The 22,519-nt window shown below is 33.7% G+C and overlaps 3 protein-coding genes across 4 annotated transcripts; 1 reads left to right on the top strand and 2 right to left on the bottom strand.

The window, feature by feature from the left end:
• Window positions 1-563: 563 nt before the first annotated feature.
• On the bottom strand, window positions 564-5,023 carry LOC114185937 (mitochondrial-processing peptidase subunit alpha-like). Its single transcript, XM_028073904.1, has 13 exons — window positions 4,758-5,023; window positions 4,135-4,344; window positions 3,732-4,028; window positions 3,029-3,196; window positions 2,746-2,913; window positions 2,546-2,626; window positions 2,341-2,407; window positions 2,032-2,129; window positions 1,566-1,638; window positions 1,411-1,481; window positions 1,098-1,147; window positions 856-968; window positions 564-773 (listed from the first exon to the last, which is right to left on the bottom strand). The coding sequence occupies exons 1-13, from the start codon at window positions 4,794-4,796 to the stop codon at window positions 721-723; spliced, it is 1,488 nt and encodes a 495-aa protein (XP_027929705.1). The 5' UTR covers window positions 4,797-5,023; the 3' UTR covers window positions 564-720.
• Window positions 5,024-7,493: 2,470 nt separating this feature from the next.
• On the top strand, window positions 7,494-11,228 carry LOC114184246 (ATP-dependent 6-phosphofructokinase 3-like). 2 transcript variants are annotated; one of them, XM_028071530.1, is made up of 13 exons: window positions 7,494-7,512; window positions 7,914-8,071; window positions 8,284-8,330; window positions 8,445-8,484; window positions 8,570-8,632; window positions 8,724-8,861; window positions 9,018-9,230; window positions 9,310-9,378; window positions 9,508-9,637; window positions 9,813-10,078; window positions 10,378-10,426; window positions 10,498-10,652; window positions 10,825-11,228. In XM_028071530.1, exons 2-13 carry the CDS (start codon window positions 7,991-7,993, stop codon window positions 10,996-10,998), a joined length of 1,425 nt encoding a protein of 474 aa, XP_027927331.1. In that variant the 5' UTR covers window positions 7,494-7,512; window positions 7,914-7,990; the 3' UTR covers window positions 10,999-11,228. The 2 variants fall into 2 exon arrangements, with proteins under 2 accessions (XP_027927331.1, XP_027927330.1); XM_028071529.1 differs by having other exon boundaries at window positions 7,502-7,733.
• LOC114184245 (DNA repair protein RadA-like) lies at window positions 11,077-21,665 on the bottom strand. The gene is made up of 15 exons (XM_028071528.1): window positions 20,834-21,665; window positions 20,415-20,470; window positions 19,865-19,923; window positions 19,691-19,762; window positions 18,680-18,760; window positions 17,870-17,977; window positions 16,384-16,446; window positions 15,644-15,724; window positions 14,780-14,845; window positions 14,108-14,263; window positions 13,230-13,310; window positions 13,002-13,040; window positions 12,685-12,767; window positions 12,367-12,439; window positions 11,077-11,419 (listed from the first exon to the last, which is right to left on the bottom strand). Exons 1-15 carry the CDS (start codon window positions 21,367-21,369, stop codon window positions 11,240-11,242), a joined length of 1,734 nt encoding a protein of 577 aa, XP_027927329.1. The 5' UTR covers window positions 21,370-21,665; the 3' UTR covers window positions 11,077-11,239.
• Between the last annotated feature and the right edge of the window lie 854 nt (window positions 21,666-22,519).

The following is a 22,519-nucleotide window of genomic DNA, read 5'->3' as shown; positions in this document are numbered from 1 at the left end:
TGATAATACTAATCAGTCAAAACTTTAATAATATTAATGGCAATATTAGTAATGACAAACAGTTCTGACAACCATAAAAATATCAATAAATACAATAATAATAATTATCATAATCATACTAATGATTATAATTACGAAAATATCAATATCGGAAAAATAGTGTTTTTTTTAAATCAAACCAAATAAAAAAATGTTTGGAAATTGATTCTAAAAATATTTTAAAATTAAAAAGTTAAAAAACCATTTTAGATCCAATTTTACGGTAGAATTTTGTTTTGAAATTTATATTCAAACTTCACAAACTAAAAACTCGAAACCATCCCAAACAAAGTCCTTATTGAAAATAAAAAGTTTTAATTAAATAATTAAAAGTATTTTCGTAGTGCGTGTGAAATCAATACTCTCATTGGTGAAGGAGATAATGAATTTTACTCTAAATCTTCCCTAAAGTAATCTTTATTTAGTTGCTCGTACAGATTATTGTACACCGCCAATGTATTAAAATTAAATATTAACATAAGACATGAGAAACAAATAAAAATACTCAATGGGTATTATATAATTAATTACTTGAGAAAAGATAATGAAAATGCCGTGAGATCATACACCTATATTTCCATGGTAAAAATACTCAAACCAAAAACATAAAAGGTTAATCTCAAATCCGCACAAAAATATCTCCGGGGTTTATTTAGGATTGGTGAGGGTGAAAAAGCAATTTCATTTTGCGTGGAACTTGCTGCTAACGGATTCATAACTTGGGACATTCATAACTGCAAGACAAGCACATTGCAACAGCATTATCAGAAACAAAACCAAATGCTTGAATTAGATTATTAATTAGTTGAAGATTACCATCCCCACAGGATGCCATAGTGAGAGGTGAGGAAATAATCTTCTGAGAAAATTTAGAGATATCATTCAAAGTGATTGAATCTACTTCCTTTAAGAACTGCTCTATTGGCTTCCTGAAAAAGGTCATCACACAAATTCTCATATTACAAATTATGCCCATGATTAAGTGATACTTCTCAGTTTAAAGTAAAAGGAAAAATGTTGATGACTAAAAAGAATAGGCCTCTAATTGAATTTTTTACCTTTCTCCGTAAGTCAATATCTGTCTTCCTATGTCCTCTGATGCAATCATCTGCAAAAGCAATTAGTCTTGGACAAATGACAAGTAAAACCATGATAGATAATAAGAAGGAAGCAGCGATGTTAAGAGTGGATTTTAAGCACAAAATCAACATGTAAAGAGAGATTTATACTCATTTCCGCCATAGACAATATAAGCAGTGACGCAAGAGAGTCACGGTATTGTTAATTCCAATGGGGTGGGAGGATTAAATGAAAGAAATTTCACATCGTTGAAACTACCAGTTCAAGTAGAGAGAGTGAGAGAGAGCATACTCTGGACTCTAAATTCATTAATACTGCAGACTTCGTGGATTCCTTGGCACGGTCAAGTTGTACCTGTGAAACTGCCATTGGGGGAAGCTCACATTTAATTTGACAGATATCAGAATTAACAAAAGGAAACAAAAAGCAAGGCAGACAGATTAAACCTTGTCCTTGTGATGCGAGTGCTATTAATTCTCTGGCTGCTAGGTCCACAGCTTTTTCCACAAAATCAGAGCTCTATATCGACACATGAAAAAGAGCTCAAAATTCATAGTGTTAAAAATACTCTGTTGAAAATTTAAATTCTTAAAAAAGGAGGAAAACAAAGAAGTAATGGATAGGAAAACTAGTCTGTGTAATTTATCACAAATTGAATGAGGAACGGATTGAAGGGTCATTGACAACATGCGGAAATCTACAACTTATTTTATTTTCGGATCAACGTTCAAGACAACTTCAACTTAGAAGTACATTTTAAATATCTTGTGCTGTGTGCTGTGTTAGCAATAGATTATAGAAGGAAACTTATTTTTCTAGACGCACTAACCCAGCCATTCAATGAATAAAATAATTTGGAAGAAACAGTAAACAGAGAGATCACATCTGTGTTTAGGAAAGATTGTGCCTTACTGTGGTTGCATATATGCCAAATAACCCTGTATTGTTGAAGAGACTGTTGAATGCAGAAAAACAGTGAATCTGTTGATATTCATTCAAGACACGAAGATCTGGATTCCATTGTATAAAAGCACAAGTCAAAAGCTTCAGAGATGATCTACTGATATGTGAGTAGAAAATAGTGAAATTGACTTCATATAGCCATAAAAAAAGTGAAAACTCTACTCAAACGGGAAAACTTTCAAGATCATAGAGGCAAAGGTAAATCTAATCATTGATGAAAGTCAGCTGTAAACATGAAGATATATAGTGAAAGCTCACAAAGCCTTGAGTGCATTCCCTTTCCAGGTCCCCCAGCTGAGAATGACCCACCTCCTCCCATAAGCATCTGCGGTACCAAGAAATGTTACTTCCATTCAATTCCTTCCTTCCTCCTTTTCTTGTGCATGAATGCCGACAAAAAAAATTGAAAATACATAGACATGAGATCTCTTGAAATCATAATGACTCACACAAAAACAAGTACCTGTAGAACGGTCAAAAGAACAGCTTCTTTCTCTTGTTTCCAGCCACCAGGCACTTCAAAGGCAATAGCTACATGTGCAACCTGCCCTTGTGACAGTTTTTCAGAAAATAAGTAATAGTACACAGCATTTGGTAGGGAACAAATGATAAAAGGAGAAACATATGCAAATGCAAGTGGTCTAGAATCAAATTGATACACACCCCTGATTCACGTTGTTGACGAAAATCACCCCCAACATATGTAGAACTTGGTTCTTCAGAACGCGGAACACTTGGTAGATCAGAGAGAAGTGGTTCAGCAACGGATAGAAGTTCTTCATGCTCAACCCCAGATGCTGCAAGTACCATTCTAGGTGCAGTATAATTCTCCTGATTTTCCACATCCCACGACATTCAGATAATCAAATAATTCACAGAAATTTTAGCTTTGAGCAATTAATAGGAGTAGCTTTCATGAAGTATCGAAAAAGACAACAGATCTTACGGCAACAAATTCCTCTAAAATGGGGCCATTTAATCTGTTCAGTGCTGTTTCAGTAGCAAAAAGTGGCATAGCCAATGCTCCAGAATAACCAGCAGAGTGAACTGCCTCCATAAGTAGGCGCTGTGGATTGATTGCTATATCTCCTATCTCTTCTTTCACCTTTCGAAGCTGTACAATAGATTATTCAACAAGACCAGAAGTAACTGATATACGACAGAAACTAAAGTTAACAGAGGTGAACGTTTCCCCACAATGTCTTTGCTCTTATTACACATAAGGAAGAAAAATGTATGCAAAAGGCTTTACTAGATAAAATAAGTAGTACCAAAGAAACATTAGACCTTGTTCTTTCAGCGAATGATTTGGTAGTAGCTAAGAAAGAATAAGGAATTGTATAGGATAGTAATACATTGACAACCCTTTTTCCAAAATACAAGACTTAATAACTTCTTTTATTAATATAATAATAAATATAAAAGTTTTTATTATTATATTAATAAAAGGGACTGTTAAATGGTTGTATTTTGAGAAGGGGGGGGCAATCAAGATATATTTCCTTCCCATAATATATATATTTTTCTTAATCGATATTGCATTAGACCACAACAAAAGAGGGAAAGTCCATAACTGGTTTGCAAAACAATGATGCACAAGAATTGAAAAACCAGTTTTTCAAAGAGATTCATAAACAAAGAAAATATACCTCTTCGTTGACCTCCCAATCCAAGAAGGCCGGATTCCTTACAGAGTCAACCAGCAATTCAATCATTTGTGGGACATAGGTTCTCAGAGCATCAAAAGTGTAGCCCATTTGCTCCCGAGAGGCTGTGGCTCCTACATTACCACCCACTGCTTCCACTTCCCTTACAACACGAAAGTGGCTTCGGTTTGTCGTGCTCTTGAAAGCCATTTTCTCTAGCAGGTGCGATGCCCCGCTTGACAATGGCGACTCATAGAGGGAACCACAGTCAACATATAACCCTACTGAGGCAGCAGGGTTCTGATTGACAACCAAATCATACACATCATTTATACTATCAGTAAAAGTATCAAGAACACCATCATTGAACATGTCAAACTACAGAAAACTGTAGACATTCACATACTGGTGAGGTTTCTGATGCTATTTTTAGACCATTGGAGAGAGTTGTGATCTTGGTCTTTCCTGGTTCAACATAATCTGGCAGTGAAGATGGAGGGGGAAACCCTCTAAGTGGGGTGTGCAGAGGAGGAAGAGAACCGGAAGATCCCTCACCAAGCCAGCTGAATACACCTCGCGAGGCAAATCTAGAGTCTCCCGCGGTTCTCCCATTTCCCTACTCACATATTTGAATCACACAACTGAATTCCAACCAATGGAGTCTCTCTAGAAAAGAACCACAAATGAACCATATATATAATACGCATTTTCCTTTCCATTAGGAAAATGCTGATTGAAACATGAAACAAACACCTAACATGCAGTGGATATGTAATCCCAAAACAAAAAAAGGTTACACGGGATTCTCATACAAAATTTAAATGAAGAAAACACGCATTTCCCACAACGTAAAAATAAAAACTTCAAAAAGCCCTTCACCATAATGTTTCCCCTCACAAAACCAATCTAAACGGAGAATTTGTTTTCCGTAAGATTTTCAAAAATATATAAAAAAAAATGTTTTGTTTAATAAACAACGGGGCTTGGGATCTAAAGAGAAAAAAACAAAGAGAGGTTGGTGATAATGACCTTGAGAAGGGTGAGACGTGAAGATGCAGCTCTATACATGAATAGAGAAAAAATGAATCCCTTGAGAGTTGAGATAACAAAGGTGACTGCTATTTGCTTAAGCTTTGGTATGAATCTGAGTCTGATGAAGAGAAGCGACAAAGAGGCTTCTTGATGAGGATGTTTGGTCTGAAATTTTTAACTAGAAATTATGGACCATTAACTTTACTACAAGTGCTAGTGCCCATGCACAAGTTTTACGCTTTATTTGGAGACGGAGTGGTGATATCCCGCCACATTATAGACGTACGAATGTCATCACAAAATGTTATCGCTGTAGAGAAAAAAGAAGAAAAAAAAAATTATAGAGGAAGACGAGAGAAAACTTATTTATAGAAAAAAAAAAAGAAACTCAGTTCCAGGAAATTTTTTCTAAAACATAAAAGATATTATATACATTTTTGTACAATGCATTAAAGAAATTTTATTCCAGAAATTTTATTCTAAAAACTGTTTTAAAAATAATATTCTAAAAAATCTGGTCCAAAGTTATATTCTGAAAATTTTAAAATTTTTTTAAAGCAAATAATCTGAAAGTCACCTTTACGAAAAATAAAATAATTTTTTAAGAATTAGGGAGGTGTGTGAAAGATGGTGGGTACATGAAAAAAAAAACTTAAATGGGTTATAGTTTAAGATTAAATAACTTCATTTTATTGAACATTTCTTCTGCACCTTTTTTTTTTCTTCCTGCAGCCCCATAAAGCCCCATAAATGTAGTGTCCTTATTTTATCCTTAAATAAAATAGATTAAAAATCTTAAATTTACTTTCTATTCTTATTTCTCCTTCCATCCTCATTTGTTTGCCTCGCCGAAGATAATCAGGATATGTTAGAAAATTTGTTGTTAATGATTTTTATAATTTTATTGAAAGTATTTTTTTTATTTTATAAGTACTTTTTTCATTATAAATAATTACTTTATTTTAAACAAATTTAAAAATAAAATTGATAAGAATTTATGTGTACCAAAACAAAAAATCTCTTTGTTAATGTTATATATATATATATATATATATATATATATATATATTAATTTTTTTGTTAGACAATAGTGTTGCATGTTTTCATCTTCTTTTTAATTGTAGAAGTAAATAATAACATTGTTGACTTTATAGTTTTCGGTTTAAAGAAGTTAGTATCAAAATTGGAATTGTCATATGTATATATAATAATGTAATTTGAAATTCGGTTTAAAAAAAATGAAAATCTCAGCTTCCAAGATTATGGATAATTATTGTGGGAAAGATAGTATTGACTTTTCCAATTAAAACTAAGTTTAATAAAGTGACGTTTGAGACAATACTTTTATTCTAATTTCAACGTTTGTTAAATCATTTAAGTAGAATTAGTTTTTGTTGTAATGATAAAAGGAAGAGTTATCATATTTGGATCTACAATTTTTTTATACTCTTTTTTCTTTACAAATACATAAGTTGTTTTTATATATATTTTTTGGTGTGATTATTTTGTTGTAAAACGAATGTAATATATATGAATCTATTGTTTTTAATAAAAAAATATCGGTGAAAAAGGAGTGGAGTTTGGTAATTTACTATCAAATTATTGAGGCGATTCGGTGTAATCTATTCCGCCTAATTTGTTAACGCAGCATGCAATGCTACTACTAGGTCTCAGCCCCTATATCTTTTCAATGAAAAAAAAAGTTATTTTAAAAAGTTAAGTTTAAAATCATATTATATAAATTGTTAACATTCAATTTAGAAAAACATAATATATATATATATATATATATATATATATATATATATCTAAAACTATTGTATACATTAATATAAAAATAACAAAAAAATATTACAAATGACAAAATTTTAATTGAATGAAATAAAATATTATTTAATTGGATTTTATTGATATTTAAAAATTTATATTTTTCAGTTAATCGATATATTATTCTACCATCTTATCATTAAAAGAAATTTTTAATATATTTAAAGTTTTCAAATATATATATATATATATATATATATATATATATATATATATATATATATATATATATATATATATATATATATATATATATATATATACTTATAAATAAAATTTTAGCATATCAAACTATTTGTTGAAGAGATCTCTAAATCATTTGTTATCCAACAAATTTCAGAACAATAAAAGTCATCCTCATCTTAATTTAACTGCAATATCATTTCTATTTTAACCACAACCTTTTTAACGAAAAATAAATAATATTAGAGTTAACTGAAAAATTAAATAAAACAAACCCAATCAAAATATAAAATAATAAACTTTAGTTCAAACTTTATTAAATATACTCACAATCACATAAACTTAACAAATTCGGACAGACAACACCAAAGGGGAGAAAGAAGAAACCTAACTAAGTAAATGAAGCAAAGTTAAAGTCTAGGATGGTCCAAATTGAACTCTTTCAATTATCACACATCACTCCTATAAAATTCAATCTTTGCATTTGACTCTTATAGCTACTTTTTTTCCTCACACTCCATGCTTTTACGATGGGCATCAGAAACAAATATTTCCAATTGGCTACGCAGTTGACACAAACTTTGAGAAAAGGAAATAATCTTAGTTTTCATTGAAGAGCCACGACAGCTGGTGACTTAATCTGTGGTTAAAAAATCAGCAGCCAACACTTCGTTAGGTTTATTTATTGCATAAATTATTGATCGATGATCATCTGTGTGGTGCCCTTTCGTCTCAAATAAAGGTGATCACTCTCTCTGGTCGGTGTGCTTAGTGCAAATTGGAGAATAAGTTGACAAACAGTATGAAGCATTTTTCCAGAAAAAGATACGACAAAATTGGTGGTCCTAAACAAAAAAATTAAATAGAATTAAAACCAAACTCTATAGTATGAGTATGATCTCATCACGCATGCTCTCAGACAAGGACTTCATCTCTGGAGACTCAACGGAAACTCCGTCGCTGGTTTCAATTTCTTTTGTTTTCTCTATAGAAAATGTCATCCAGTTGTTACTTTATATATTTCATGCCAAATCAAATACTTTATCGTGAATCACTATTTACTTTTTAGTAGTGTAGTTTGTGCCATTACCTATGTTTGATGGTACATACATAGTATTGGGTTGATATTTGCTAGGATTTCAGGTGTGTAGCAGAAACCTCCGAGTCCCACCAAAACCTTGTAAATCCAGTTGAGGTATCATACAGAATCCGACAACACCATGGTGGATTCCACCACAGCTGCTTCTGGGTTTGTACTTGAAGATGTTCCTCATCTATCTGATTACATCCCTCACCTCCCCGTAAGGCTCTTAATTCTCCCTCTATTCAAAAAACTCAGTTTCTGGTTTGAGTGGGTGTGCTTGTATTATAGTGAATCAGTTAGAGATCATACTAAATATGATTTTTTAGATAATTATTATAAAAGTCAACAACTTTGGTGCTTCTGATCAAAGCTTTGGACTGTTTACTCTGTTTGATTTATAGCATATGATTCATTTTTTTAATCATGCAGACATATCCAGACCCGTTACAAGACAATCCTTCCTATTCGGTTGTTGCGTAAGCCAATCATTTTAAATATTCTTTCTGGTGTTGGTTTACTGTGTTACGTAGTCACTGTTGGAATGTTTCGGAATCAATTGGGACTAAGATGGATTATTCTTTATTCCACAGGCAATATTATGTGAATGTGGATGATACAGTTGCGCAACAGGTTACTGAATTTTCACCTTTTAGTAGATGGGGTTCTGTTTCTACCATTGTTGTTGCAGTGTTTCACAATTGGTTTCATTGTGCAGATAGTTGTACACAAAAATAGTCCAAGAGGGAGCCATTTTCGGCGTGCTGGGCCAGCTCAGAAGGTTTTACCCCTTTTTTTTTTTATCAAAAATAAGACCTTGATTTCACTTATGTAATTCATGTGAAAACAACGGTGATTTGAATGCTTGGCAGGTATATTTTGATTCAGAGGAAGTGTGCGCTTGTATTGTCACTTGCGGTGGGCTTTGTCCTGGTCTGAATACAGTTATAAGAGAAATAGTATGCGGCTTGTATCATATGTATGGGGTGCACAGAGTTCTGGGAATACAGGTATCATTTATGGATAAATTGTAACATCACTCATGTATATGTGTGTATTTATTATAACCGTAACAGATTAAGAGCTTTATTTGCAATTTTGACAGAGTAATTTCTGGCGAGCATGTGTATGATTAAAGTGTAAATCTTGTGTTTGGTCACATGTAGGGAGGATATACAGGTTTTTATTCTCGAAATACAGTTCCTTTAACGCCAAAGGTTGTGAATGATATCCACAAACGTGGTGGAACCATCCTTGGGACTTCATATGGTGGCCATGACACCTCAAAGATCGTTGATAGCATTGAGGACCGAGGCATTAATCAGGTTTATATACTTGGAGGATATGGAACTCAGTATGAAGCAGCTATGATTTTTGAGGTATATGCTTTAAAGTTTTGTGGGTATAATGTTTTTCACTGATTAAATTTGTAGTCATCAGATTTATTTATTCCTGCAGGAAGTTAGAAGGCGTGGCTTGAAAGTTGCAGTAGTTGGAATTCCAAAAACTATTGACAATGATATCCCAGTAATGACAATTTAACTGTAAAATTGTACATGTGAAAATTGCTATACTTTTATGTCTTTTTAATCAAAAAGGAAGAAGGATTTGAGTTTAAGGAATCACCTATTTAGTGTCATTCTGTATTTGAATTAGGTTATTGATAAGTCAATTGGCTTCGACACTGCTGTCGAAGAGGCTCAACGAGCTATCAGCTCTGCTCATGTGGAAGCAGAGAGCGCAGAGAATGGTATTGGCGTTGTAAAATTAATGGGGCGTTACAGTGGTAAGTTTCATTCGTTTCTTTGACAGTATAAAACTTTAGCTTAATGGTATCACTGAAGTGTGGAAGATCATAAAATAGACTAGTATGCAGCTATGATGCTTGATTGTAATCCACAAATCCATGTCATATTTCTTTTATTTTTATTTCAGTCACCAAATATTGAGATTTCATGCAGGATTTATAGCCATGTATGCAACTCTTGCAAGCAGAGATGTAGACTGCTGCCTGATTCCAGAATCGCCATTTTATATGGATGGTCCAGGAGGACTGTTGGAGTTCATTGAGAGAAGACTGAAAGAGCAAGGGCACATGGTTATAGTAATTGCTGAAGGTGCAGGTCAGGAGCTTCTTTGTGGTCACCCACCCATTGTTAATAAGCAGGAGGCTTCTGCAGATCAATTACTTCCAGATGTTGGTCTGTGGTTATCCCAAAAAATTAAGGTAAAAGCTATGCAAGTTTGGTTTCTATATTAAATGTCTAGATTTTCTTCAATAGATACCCTAAGCTTTTTGAAGTCGGCAATTTTGAAGTTGGTAACTCGAAAGTCCACCAAAAACCTTAAGTAATGTGATTATTTCAGTTGTTAGAAAAGTTGTTTGGTGTTGACAATCACAGCAACATCGGTAGTCTAACTTGCTTACGCAACGCATGGGACTGTGAATTCTCTGGAAACTCATAAAACATTCCTTTGATTAATTTTCCATTTTTGGTTTTACATTTAAATGTTTATTTTTTGTAGGATCACTTTGCAAAATGTCGAAAAATGCCTATTAATCTGAAGTACATTGGTGAGCTCTCTTCTTTAAACAGTATATTTACTAAAGAACAAACATGTGACCCATAAAAAATTGTCTCGCAGATCCTACCTACATGATCCGTGCTATACCAAGTAATGCATCTGATAATGTATTCTGCACCCTCCTTGCCCAAAGTGCAGTTCATGGTGCAATGGCAGGATACACAGGCTTTACCGTGGGTCCTGTCAATGGCAGAAATTGTTACATTCCATTTCATGTAAGTTCTTGCGACTCTAACCAAATCTATTTACTATTGTGCCGATTGCTTGGCTCCTTTCACATGTGCCGCAAGGAACAAACTCTTTAAATATTGAGAACACCTTAAATATGCTATTCTTGCCCCTATATTACTGGTTTACCTTAACAGAGTGCTGTTTATGTACGTGCAGCTGATAAACGAGGGAGAGAAGAGGGTTGTGATAACTGATAGAATGTGGGCAAGGTTACTATCTTCAACCCATCAGCCCAGCTTCTTGAATCCAAAAGATAGCATTGCAGTGAGAGAGGAAAGAACTGAACACCAAACTTCAGACGGACAGAGCCAACCAGAAATAGCAGACTAAACAGACCGTATACAGAGCACAAATATCACGCCAAGTTAAAATGCCTTTAAATTGTGGTGACCATGTTAGATGATCAAATTGAATTAGCTTAAAGATCAAATTAGATAATTGAGGTCGGATAAAACCAAATCAGTACATGTTTTGCGGTATTTCAGCCACAATGAGTGCATTTACATTTACAAAATTTTGAATTACAGCTTAGATATCAAAAGAATGTGAGATCTGCATAACACCACCGGCATCAGTTAACTATTACTCTACTAAATACGGTGTTAATAACCTCTTTCAGATCCTTGCAACCTACAACTTTCATTTCTTCCAGACCTTCGGTTTCTAGAAGTTTTTCAGCTTGCTTTGGTACTACACACATTCTGTAACCCAACTTCGCCACTGTGTTAACCCTTTTATCAATCCTAGGAACCTGTATCATTAAATAAACAAATTATCAGGTAAGACATCGACGGAATAAACAAGCAATCCGATTAATTTGGCTTAATGAACAGAAGTAAGGAGCTTTTCTTAGAAAACAAAACAAAAAAGTGTTGTTTTCAAACGGGAAGGATGTCTTAGAATTTACTCTAGGTAGCATGGTTTCAATAAACCAAAATCAACCGGCAGGAATCAAGTCCAATCTAACAAAGGGAAATTGTATTATTAATGAAACACTCAGAAACAGAATTGCAAGAGTGGTACTACTAACTAAGCAAACCGTTTGGTCAAAGCTACAGACTTAAGACTGAAAGAGACAACATCACCGCTGCCATTGCAAAGTCCCCTTTCTAGACAGATCTGATCACAATTGTTTTCTCTTTTTTAAGCAAGCATGAATTTATTAATAAAAACAACCTAGAACTAAGCGCACACGTGTGTTCTCTCTCTTTTAACTGAATCCCACTTTGTAGATGCTTTACACAAGTTGTTCCCTCCTAATTTACCATTTTGGGCCAACTATAGTAATTAGTAACAATTTAGGACCATAGTCCTATCACAACCTCAAATACATATTGTGGACATAAAGGCAGAAAAATGCTTGACCTAGCCATATCATGTCATTGTTCACAAGAACTAAAAACCGACCAGTTAACTCAAATCTGCACTCCACAACAGAGTTCGACAATACAATCCTTTCCACCACTTTCCTGACTATGTAGAAAACTGAAAATGCCACTTAATTCAAAACACATGAAATCTCACAGGCAACAGATCCGAAATTTTCACAAAGACTTCCATAGATTGAAATGCAAAGCAAATTTAACCTCTACAAACCCTTCAATAATCAGCACATTGCTACGCTATTGAAAACTCTTAATTGATTTTGAGTATCGTAGTAGTGAGTAGCAACCTTTAACATTAAATGTGCTTACTTACCATGCGAAGCTCTCCACTAAGGCCAATTTCACCAATGAACGCAGTCCCGTCTGGAATAGGGAACTCCAAGAAACTGGAAAAAAAAAGACAACAAAGATAATAAACAAATTCTACCAATTTCTAGAATATTGTACTGGAAAAAAAAAAAGCATTCATGCCAATAGTGCCAGCTAACTTAATGAACATTGGTATTATAAAATCATTTCTCCAAACATGAAGCATAAAATGGTTAATAGTAACTTTTTAATCCTCACATCACATTGGGAAATGTCAGACTAACAAGAATGAACATCATTTAAAATAATTTAGAACACGAACCTGCTGCACATTGCAGCTGCTATTGCAAGATCTCCAGCAGTCTCTGTCACTTTGAATCCACCAACAACATTCAAAAACACGGCCTGTTGAACAAGTGGCAAGATGAGGAAATACATATTAGAGGTCTACTAGTTATAATTTTTATTTGTATTGTAATTTCATTTAACATTCATCTGTGGCAGTATTAGTTTCCACGAGGCTTCTTATAGAAACTGGACCATGAAGAAAAAACACATGAAACCTGGTCATAAACATTTCATAGAGATAGAAAGACAAGAAAGTCAAAAGGATATAACCATATTTGTAAATCAGCTTACATTATCCTGGAGATGAAGACCTGCTTGCTTAATAAGTACCTACAGTTCACCGAATAGTGCAATAATCAATACACAACTTAACAAATTTCATTGCGGCAGGCTATATTTATAACAAGAGAATCAATATCACCATCAAGCATCCCTTTCATTCATTTTCTCATTCAAATGAATTACTATATGGGAAGATTATGAAATATTATTAAAGAATTACCAAGAAGAGTGGCTTACACATTTAATAATATTAGCTCTGTTTACATGGATCCCATTGGATTGTGAACTCGAAACTGGGCTATGAGTGAGGCAAAGTGCCTGTAGAATAAAATCGAAAATCAATAAAATAATTTTCTATAAGGATATCAGAGCATAAATAATACGGATAAGAAGAATGCACAATGATGAAAATTAAGGTGTATTCTTAATCTCTATCACAGACACACGATAACAATAATGTGACGAGCTTTGAGGATTTGACACAACAACTTCTTATGGAATCTTTGCTGCAGGCATCATACTCGGGATTGTAAGTTTAAGACTTTGGTCTTACAAGATCTCTCCATTGGAATATACTGACATAACATAAAATTTAAGACCCTGTGTCGTATTAATTAAATAATATATGTCTTGGAAATATATATTTCTATCAACAACCAAATAAAACCTTTATTTTTGTCTTGGAAACATATATTTCTATCAACAACCAAATAAAGCATTAATTAGAATGTGAATCTTATAAGACTCTTATACTGGAAAAGAAGTTCTAAAAAGGTCTTAAAAAAGTGATGTGGCATGATGGAACCCACAAAAAATAAATTAAGATCTCATAAAATGACCCTTGCAGTCGAGATGGCCTGACAAAAAATCTCTAGATGATAAATAGGGATCATTTCTTCACCACGTATCTATTCACAATTTAAAATCTACAAGCTGCTATGATTGCATTTATCAGCTAATAAGAAAGCCAAGCTCATTTTATGCATCACTGCTTGGAATTACTTATATCCACAATTAATGACAAGGACAATGGTGACGTTTCTCAAGATATAGGATATAGAAGAAAATACACAATGGACTTGGAGCCTTATATTCAAGGATAATAGGAAAATTACCTGAATTTCAACTAAAAAAGTTCTTGTACCATCCATTATTACAGCAATAGCAAGTCCAGCTAAAACATTTGAATCAGAGTGTTGTTGAGTGAGAAACATTTCACTGGCATTTGAAACAACCTGGAGTCCTGACTGTGACATCTCAAGAACTGCAAGCTGATCATATAAATAAACACAGATAGAACATCAATTTTCTCAGGTCGTTCTAATTATAGAAGGTAATAAAAGATAGATGACCAAATGCCATTATGAAATTGACATGATAACATACAAAGAAGGAGCTTCTAAATTTAGCTTGATTAAGCAATGATAAAATGTCAACACATTATGATAATATATAGTCTCAGTCCTTCACCTAGCAGTTCATATGCATGCCTGAGTACTCCAATAATTTAAACTTGCTGCCAGATATATCAGATAACGTACACATTCTCAAAATTAAGCATCACAGAAAAATGCTAATGACAGAAATAGAACAGAAGAAAAAAGCAAGAAATCAATGACATGGTCCAAACATAAAGTGCAAGAAACCAATGCTAGTAGTATACTGTTCATGATATTCATATATTAAGAGTACTGATAACATGGTTCTTCAAAAGTATTAGTACAAAAAAAAAATAGTTACAACCAAGGAAGACATCTTAAATGTAATAGGCAATAGTCATGGCATACCTCATCAGTGGAACCAAAGCGATTTTTCACAGCTCGAAGCATTCGATATGGAGAGTACTTCTCACCCTAAGCAATAATTTGAAAAATCAGCACGGAGAAAATTGAAATGAAACCTGATGATTCAACAAGTAATACACAGAAAAAAACTGTTAAAAATAAAATTACACCATCAGTTAAAATGTAATATTGTAAAAATAAATAACAATTATTCAGGCAAAAGGGAATAAGAAGAATTATGTGCTGTGACCATAACAAATTTCAGAAAGGAATAAAAAATTTATTGACAATGTAAATATTGTTCCACTATACATTTTAACTCATTTTTACAAACAAACCTGTTTCAGTAAAATAAATCAAATAACATAATTTCAGATTGTGAGAGATTGTATTCAGATCCTACATTGACTAAATATTCCTAGTGTAGAATTATATATGATAGAATTAAAGCCTATCCCAAATCCATTATTAGACCACCTAAATCCATTATTGGGACACCTATATTTCTCTACATTCTAGACAATTCCTAGGTGTGAAGGTAAGTTGTTATTGGGCCACCCACATTTATCCCCACTCCAACTGTCTGGTCTTGAGCGAGAATGATCACAAGATGATGCCAGCAAGAGACTGTTCACCCACCCTTTTAAGAAAATTGTTTTGATTTAGCAGAATGCGAAACTCTAAATACATACCCCTCGGGAAAATGTTCATATTTAGCCCTGCCAGGATATAGTGCTTTACAGACAAGACACTACAGTAATGACCCAAAAAAATAGATAAACAAGCCCAAAAATTGAAACGATAACGATGGGCAGCTCTACCAAGTAACGACAATCCAAAGAAAGAATGGTGTAATGAGGTACCAACTTCCATATACAAAACGACATCAACTATATGCTCCAAGACGCGAGGTCCTGCTATCTCTCCAGATTTGGTCACATGTCCAATCTGAAACACAAAGCAAAAGAGAAAGTAAAGTTCTTTTACCAATAATGCTAACACTTCAAAGGCCACAATAAGAGACATGGACACAGATAAATTACAAATGAAATCCACACAAGCAACATCAATCATATTATCTGCCATTTCAGCACAATCATGTGACTTTTACCTTGATGGGATCACAAAGACTGTAAAAACATTTCCAGTTTTACTATAACAACATATGTAAATTGCAGACTTGACTGAATAAGGGGATTAAACTGTTGAAAAAGTATCTCTTATTATTGGAAAATATCTTCTATTTGAGGGGTTTATTAATCCGATTTGTATTTTATTTTATTTCCTCTATTAAGTAATTAATGTACCGGTCCCTAAGTCATTAATATTGCAAGGAACAGTAGTGCTGGAAAATGCTTTAAGTAATCAAAGGTCTAAGGAAACCAAATAGGTGGATTCATGTATAGTAGCCTAATTATCCTACGAAGTTTGATTTTCTATTTACTGTTACTAAATTTACTCCGCTGTAAATATTTTAAATAAGGAATGCTACTTAGTACATCAAACACTCGAACAATTCACCAAATATGATGCAAAAACACAATAGTGCATTAATAGATCAATTTTCCATTTACATATAATTCACAAAAATTGATAGATGTGCTCACCAAAATAACTGAGATGTTAGTTGTTTTAGCAAATCGCATCAAAGCTGCAGTACATTCCTTCACCTGTTACACAACAAGAAAAAGTCACATCTGATGTACCACAGAACCAAAACACCATGCATCCCAATGACCATAAAACCAACTAAAAATATTAAACGGAATTAATCAATCATGAGTTTGACCTTTTAAACAAATCCTTTATTTGACAATGATTAAATACTATGAATCAGAGTTTGAGAGAAAAACTGATAATCTGATTTTATTTTTTTTTTGGTTAGCGCCAAGGATGTCCCCCAATAGATAGTCCAACACTAATTCTTTTGGATGTATACATGGTAGTTGAATCGTGAATCGTATCGTGTATCGGAGAGCTGATTTATCGTATCGTGAATCGTACGATTCATAAACATTTTGAAAGTTATCTTTTTTTAATTTTTTAGATGTAGTGATAGTTTCTAGAGTAACTTTTTTAAGGATGAAGTAGTTTTAGTTACTTTTTTTTCTGGGATGCTGTAACTTTAGTTGAAGTTACCATTTACTAATTGGATTTTAAGATATTTTAAAGAAATGGGCTAAAATTTAGGTTAAAACAGGTCCAATTCCAACCCACTAAAAATCCTAGGGTTTTCTGTCTTTCATATGCACTAAGACTATCTTTGAGGGTATGCCACCGTTAGATACAATGATGCCATGCGAGTTGCTGCCGTCGAGGTCTGTTGACTTCTCTCTCATCCTTTGCGGGGTAGTGAGAGACACCACGGCAAGAGAAGCCACCGCGAGAGAGGCTGCCACGAGAGAGGCCAAGAGGCACCACCGCGAGAAAGGCCGCCGGCGCCACTGCAAGAGGTGTTGCAGCAAGAATCGCAGTCGTGAGAGGTGTCATTGTGAGGAACATCTGTCTCTGTGAATGCTACGATTCGGATCGAATCGGAACGATTCATGCGATTCGAAGTCCGAATCGTACGATACGAACACGATACAGGACCAAAACGATTCATCAAACGATTCGTATCGTGGAGCTGTTGAATCGTTTCGTATCGTACGATTCGTATCGTGAATCGTACGATACTTACTACCATGGATGTATAGATCATCAAAGCGGATTCTGCCTCTCCCAATAAAGTCATCTCCATAGACAAGGTTAGGAATTGAATCCTTGACATGTTTAGGAACCCAGCTATTTACCAACTTACCAAATGTGCTGAACTTTGTTGGTGATAGTTTAAAAATTGATATTGAAGTTGTTATTCTCTAAAACAGAGATCAGTATCTACAGACTACAGGGTGCAGTGAATGTTAAACAGATATAACTGGCACTAGCTAACCCTACTGAGCCGGAAACAGCAGACAGCTAATAAAATTACAACCTACTCTACACATAAGAGAAATAAACAATAAACCTAAATGCACTCCGCCTAACATAGTTAAAACATCCAACAAAAATGTAAGGTCTCTTGAAGGTAGTTAAGTTTGGTATATTCAAAACCTGTGTAATCCCTCCAGCACTTCCTATTACTGTATTCAGGTAAGCAGTTTGTATTGAATCAACCACCAGAGCACAAGGGGATAGACCATGAGTTTTCCTCAATATGTCCTACCACCAAAAAGCAAAAGTAAAGAACAGTTATCAATCGTAGATAGTAATAGCAGTCAAAAAAAAACAAAAGAAAAAAGCAGCAGTGTTATAGTACACAGTGGAATGCCTCTTTATATGTACATAGATTAAATAATTAAGTAATTTATATCGTATACATACAAATGCTAAAAAAGTGCTCAAATTTCACAACATATTCATAATTAACAATCGGAAGTCACAGGTTTTAAGCAAAACATACAAGGAAATAACAATATAAGTCATTTTAAACATTCGATAAAAAGTGTTTGAGTGTTGCTCACAGAAAACAGTAGAGGTTGAGGGTTCAAAGATTAAAACAGAGGTGATTCAGAATAGTAAAGAAAATAATGGAGAATAGGTATCCCCAGAAATACTGCATGACGAGAGTGCTTGTTGGTCCAAGCCAAACAGTGTTGGTATCACACAATACGTAAAGTGAATGGGAAACTACATACAATTAAGGAATAGATAATTCTGGACAGAAAAAGTGCATTATCGATAACTATGAAGACAAATAAAAGAGAACTGTTATTGAGGCTTCATTACACACTGTGCTACTATGGCCAATTAAGAATAACATCTTCCGTGAAAAAGACTACGTGACAGTGTTGGAACATCAAAACTCATGTATAAATAAAATACTGGAAGAAAAACTAATCAGCAAAATTCAAGACAATGTACCTCAATATCAGTACTTGAATATAAATAAATATTGGACTTGATCCCAAGGCGATCAGCTCTAGCACAAATTTGCTTAAGGCTCTGTCACATAACACAGAATAAATGCTTGTTAAATTATAAAAGTGTCAGAGACCCTAAAGAAAATCAAAAGTTGAATTATCCATCTTCAACAGCAGTGCAATCAAGGATCAACCATCTAACATTAAAAAAAATGATCATAGGCCAGGAGTTAAATGTCAACAGTATTATTACAAGACATGGCAGTAATTTTCTGTAGATTAATTTCGTATAAATATCCAATATTTTAAATTTTCAACATCTTTACGTGACATCTTCTTTTATAAGTCTTGAACAAGTATTTCATACAAGAGTAAGAATATGAAGTACATTTTTTAGTTTAAGGAATTCTCCTCATGCATTGGTCGTGTTCAGAACCCTCAATCTAAACAATCAATACAAAAAAAAAAAAAAAATTAGAACAGTATTTATATTTTAAACTAGTTCTATGTTATAGAGGAGTTATCACAGACATATGCAAATGTTCTGACAGTATACAATAAATATAAACCATTTGTCCTGTAAATTTGGTATACAAGAGATTGGACAACCTATCTGTGCTCTGGAGCTATGTGTCTGTAAAACTAAAACGTGTTTATAAAAACTCCAATTAAATTTAAAACACACATATTTTATAAGCTTATTGATGAATATAGAAATAGTCCATGTCAGTCCCTATAAATATAGAAATTATTGGCTTTAGTTCCTTAAAAAATGATTGCCTTGTTTTAGCCCCTCTTTTTTTCTTAATTATGTCAGGTGCGTTCTTTGTCCTTCACAAAAAAAAAACAACATCTACTTATGGTTATGGAAATAGAGACTAAACTCACATTTCCGCAAATGAAAGACCAAAAGAAGACAATCCTTTTCTGAGAGACTATAGAAAGAGCATATTTTCAAGGATTAAAATCATATTTAACCTTAAAACTGTTAACAGGTTCAGTGAAAGCAAACCTCTTCACCAGAGACATATACAACTGGAGGTGTTTCACCATCACTGCATTCATTTGCTATCATTGCTGAAATCTTCCAAATCAACATCACAAATAAACCAGGCATTAATGACAGTTCACGAGATTGTTATAGAAAGTTGATTCTTGAAACTTTACCATCCAAATTTATCTGTACCTGTAACAACAGAGTACTTTTCCCAATACCAGGATCACCACCTACCAAAGTTAAAGAACCTTCCAAACCATTGTTAAAGATAAAGTTAGCCCTGGATAACCAAATTTACTTCTTGCAGGACCATCACGAAATTTGAATTGAAAAAAGTATTATTATCAGACAATCAACTGGAGGAAGAATTCATTTGAAAATCCAATTGAGATCTTAGAGGAAGAAAGAAAAAAATAATGTTTCGACCATGATTCATTCATTGAGATCAATCACCAAAGGCAGTAACTCTTTTGAACTAATCTAACCCACAAAATAAACAAGCATTAAGAAGAAAAATATCAATGTAATAAAAAATTACTCGTAATTAATTTTCACAGACACAGTAGAGGAATTGAAAGTGTGAAGTGACATGCTAATATAGTTTTAGCAGATAGCATAGTTACATTTTATTATTTAAACACACTCATGTATACACGCCATGTCAAGAAATGCACCAATATCTTCGAACAGGCAAATCCATCATACCCAAACAAACATTAAAAGAAAAATTGGGTAGAACCTGGTACAAGACCTCCACCAAGCACCGTAGAAACTTCATTTCCGAGGGAACCAGACCTGAAATTGATGCGAACTGCACAGTATAAATTTGAGAAAAGAACCACGGCACATCTTTGTAAAAGCCTAGAAGAGCAAATTCCCCCTCACACACACATCAAGGCATGGTAAAAGATTGTCCTACTAATTAAATCCTTTATGAAGATGAAAAGCATCCATAAAAACACTACATTGCTACATGTTCGCAGACCCGCACATTTTTTTTTCTACCTTTCTCCAAACAGTCCCACTACCCCAAAAAAACATTAAAGTAACCCTCTGTTACCTGATAGGAAATCCTCTTCGGCAGTTGCCACATGATCCAAAACAAGCATAGTCCAAATACACAAACTTCAAATTTAGAGGAAAAAGAAAAGAACTTACAAAGGAATTCTCCACTTGTCGTGATTGAATCCACGGTTCACCTCTTCCAATTTGACGGGGCGCAGCTCTTCAGGTCGTCGTGGGAGCCACGAGCCCACTGCGTCCTCGGTAATGGCTAACCCCCCTCTAGATTTGTCAGTTAATTTGCTCTCGTGAAACTCTTGCATCGTGCCAGTTAATTCGCACTCGGGGCATGTCCCCCACCATTTCCCCGTCGTGTGCCCACAATCGGAGCACACCCACTGAGCTTTCACCTTCCCCTTTTTCTTCACCACTGCCACATCACTTCCCCTCAAACCGCTAGGGTTTTCATCTCCGTCGCTGTGATCGCCTTGCTGCGCAATTGGGCGATCGTAGATGTTCCCATAGCTACTCCAACCGGTGGTGGCGGTTTCGTTTGTTGGTCTGTGCGTGTGGTCAGCTTCGGAAGAATGCGCCGTTGCAGAGTAGTGGGAAATGAGAGGTGGGAAAATGAATTCGGGGTAGCGAAGATGGAGCTTTTGTGCAATGAGGATGGTTCTAAGGAGCTTGCCCATGCTATGCTATTTGAGCGAGAAGAGAATGTTATTATTGTAAAAGCTTAATGTATCTTATACAATAAACAGTGGTGGCTTATATAAGCCTTTACAATAACTAATAACTGTAAAACTGAAAGTGCCGCAGTGCAGGGCAGTAATGTAGGCACGGAAATAAAACAAGAAAGTAACAACCCAGTTCAACCCCTATAACGCGGAGAACTTTGTGAGACTTAACAATGGTTGTCTTTGCTGCATAAACCCTGATTTGTGTTGTGGGGTTTATGGCGTGCGGGAACACTGGGGAAGGGTGGAGGATTTTATATCATTTGCTCCAAAAACAAGTGTAGAATTATTCACCCACATAGATCTTCAGCCATTATAAAACGTTTTCAGAATGTTAATGGATAAACTTCTACATTTACTTGGGTTCAAACAATAACACTTGGATGAACTTTTAATTTCTGTAATAAATTTAGATAGCGGACGCCTCAAGTTTGGGAGACTTAAAACTTTTTTATTTATTAATAAAATAATTTATATATTAAAATGTATGATAATTTTATAATTATTTTAATAAATTTAAATTAATATTAAAAGAAAAAATTAAGACTTTTTTTTAAAAGTTTAAAACAGTAAGTACTAACAATTTTTTTTTCTAAGGTCTAAAACTACAACTTTATCTGTTTGGGTCTAAACATATGGTCAAAATGTTTTTCTATTCGGTTAAAAATGTTATTTTTCTGTTCTATACTCAAATTGTTTTCCTATTTTGTAAATATTTTAAAGCGATAACTATATTTAATAAAAAAAATTATCACGTCAAAATGATGGGTTAACGAAATTATGTCTACAAATAAAAATAAAACTACAATTCATTCGCTGGAATATCATAGTTCTTTTTTCATGACAATTATGACTAAACTACTGGCTATAAATACTTATATATATATATATATATATTAAAGTTTAGGTTTGATTAATAATTTAGTTATAATACTTAATTTTTTCTTATATTTTTTTACTCAATTAAATCTTTTATTTCTAGAAAAAATATTTATATATATTATTTTAAAATTAAATCTATATAATATCAAAATCAGACTCTGTCACGTATAAAAAATTTAATATTTTTTATCTTAAATTTTTTTAATTTGACAAGTTGTATCTT

This window comes from Vigna unguiculata, chromosome 5 (assembly GCF_004118075.2).
Source record: "Vigna unguiculata cultivar IT97K-499-35 chromosome 5, ASM411807v1, whole genome shotgun sequence".
Taxonomy (NCBI): Eukaryota; Viridiplantae; Streptophyta; class Magnoliopsida; order Fabales; family Fabaceae; genus Vigna; species Vigna unguiculata.
This window is presented reverse-complemented; position numbering and strand designations above follow the sequence as displayed.

Excerpts from the sequence above, each read along its gene's own strand:
- LOC114184245 (XM_028071528.1), bottom strand. The coding sequence starts at position 21,369 with ATGGGCAAGCTCCTTAGAACCATCCTCATTGCACAAAAGCTCCATCTT. Across the intron at positions 19,763-19,864 it reads AAAGTACTCTGTTGTTACAG|ATTTCAGCAATGATAGCAAA; the intron begins GTACAGATAAAT and ends TTGATTTGGAAG. Across the intron at positions 11,420-12,366 it reads TTAGTGGAGAGCTTCGCATG|GTTCCTAGGATTGATAAAAG; the intron begins GTAAGTAAGCAC and ends TTAATGATACAG.
- LOC114185937 (XM_028073904.1), bottom strand. The coding sequence starts at position 4,796 with ATGTATAGAGCTGCATCTTCACGTCTCACCCTTCTCAAG. Across the intron at positions 4,345-4,757 it reads CACGTCTCACCCTTCTCAAG|GGAAATGGGAGAACCGCGGG; the intron begins GTCATTATCACC and ends ATATGTGAGTAG. Across the intron at positions 2,627-2,745 it reads GTCAACAACGTGAATCAGGG|GTTGCACATGTAGCTATTGC; the intron begins GTGTGTATCAAT and ends TCACAAGGGCAG.
- LOC114184246 (XM_028071530.1), top strand. The coding sequence starts at position 7,991 with ATGGTGGATTCCACCACAGCTGCTTCTGGGTTTGTACTTGAAGATGTT. Across the intron at positions 8,072-8,283 it reads ATTACATCCCTCACCTCCCC|ACATATCCAGACCCGTTACA; the intron begins GTAAGGCTCTTA and ends TTAATCATGCAG. Across the intron at positions 10,079-10,377 it reads GGTTATCCCAAAAAATTAAG|GATCACTTTGCAAAATGTCG; the intron begins GTAAAAGCTATG and ends TATTTTTTGTAG.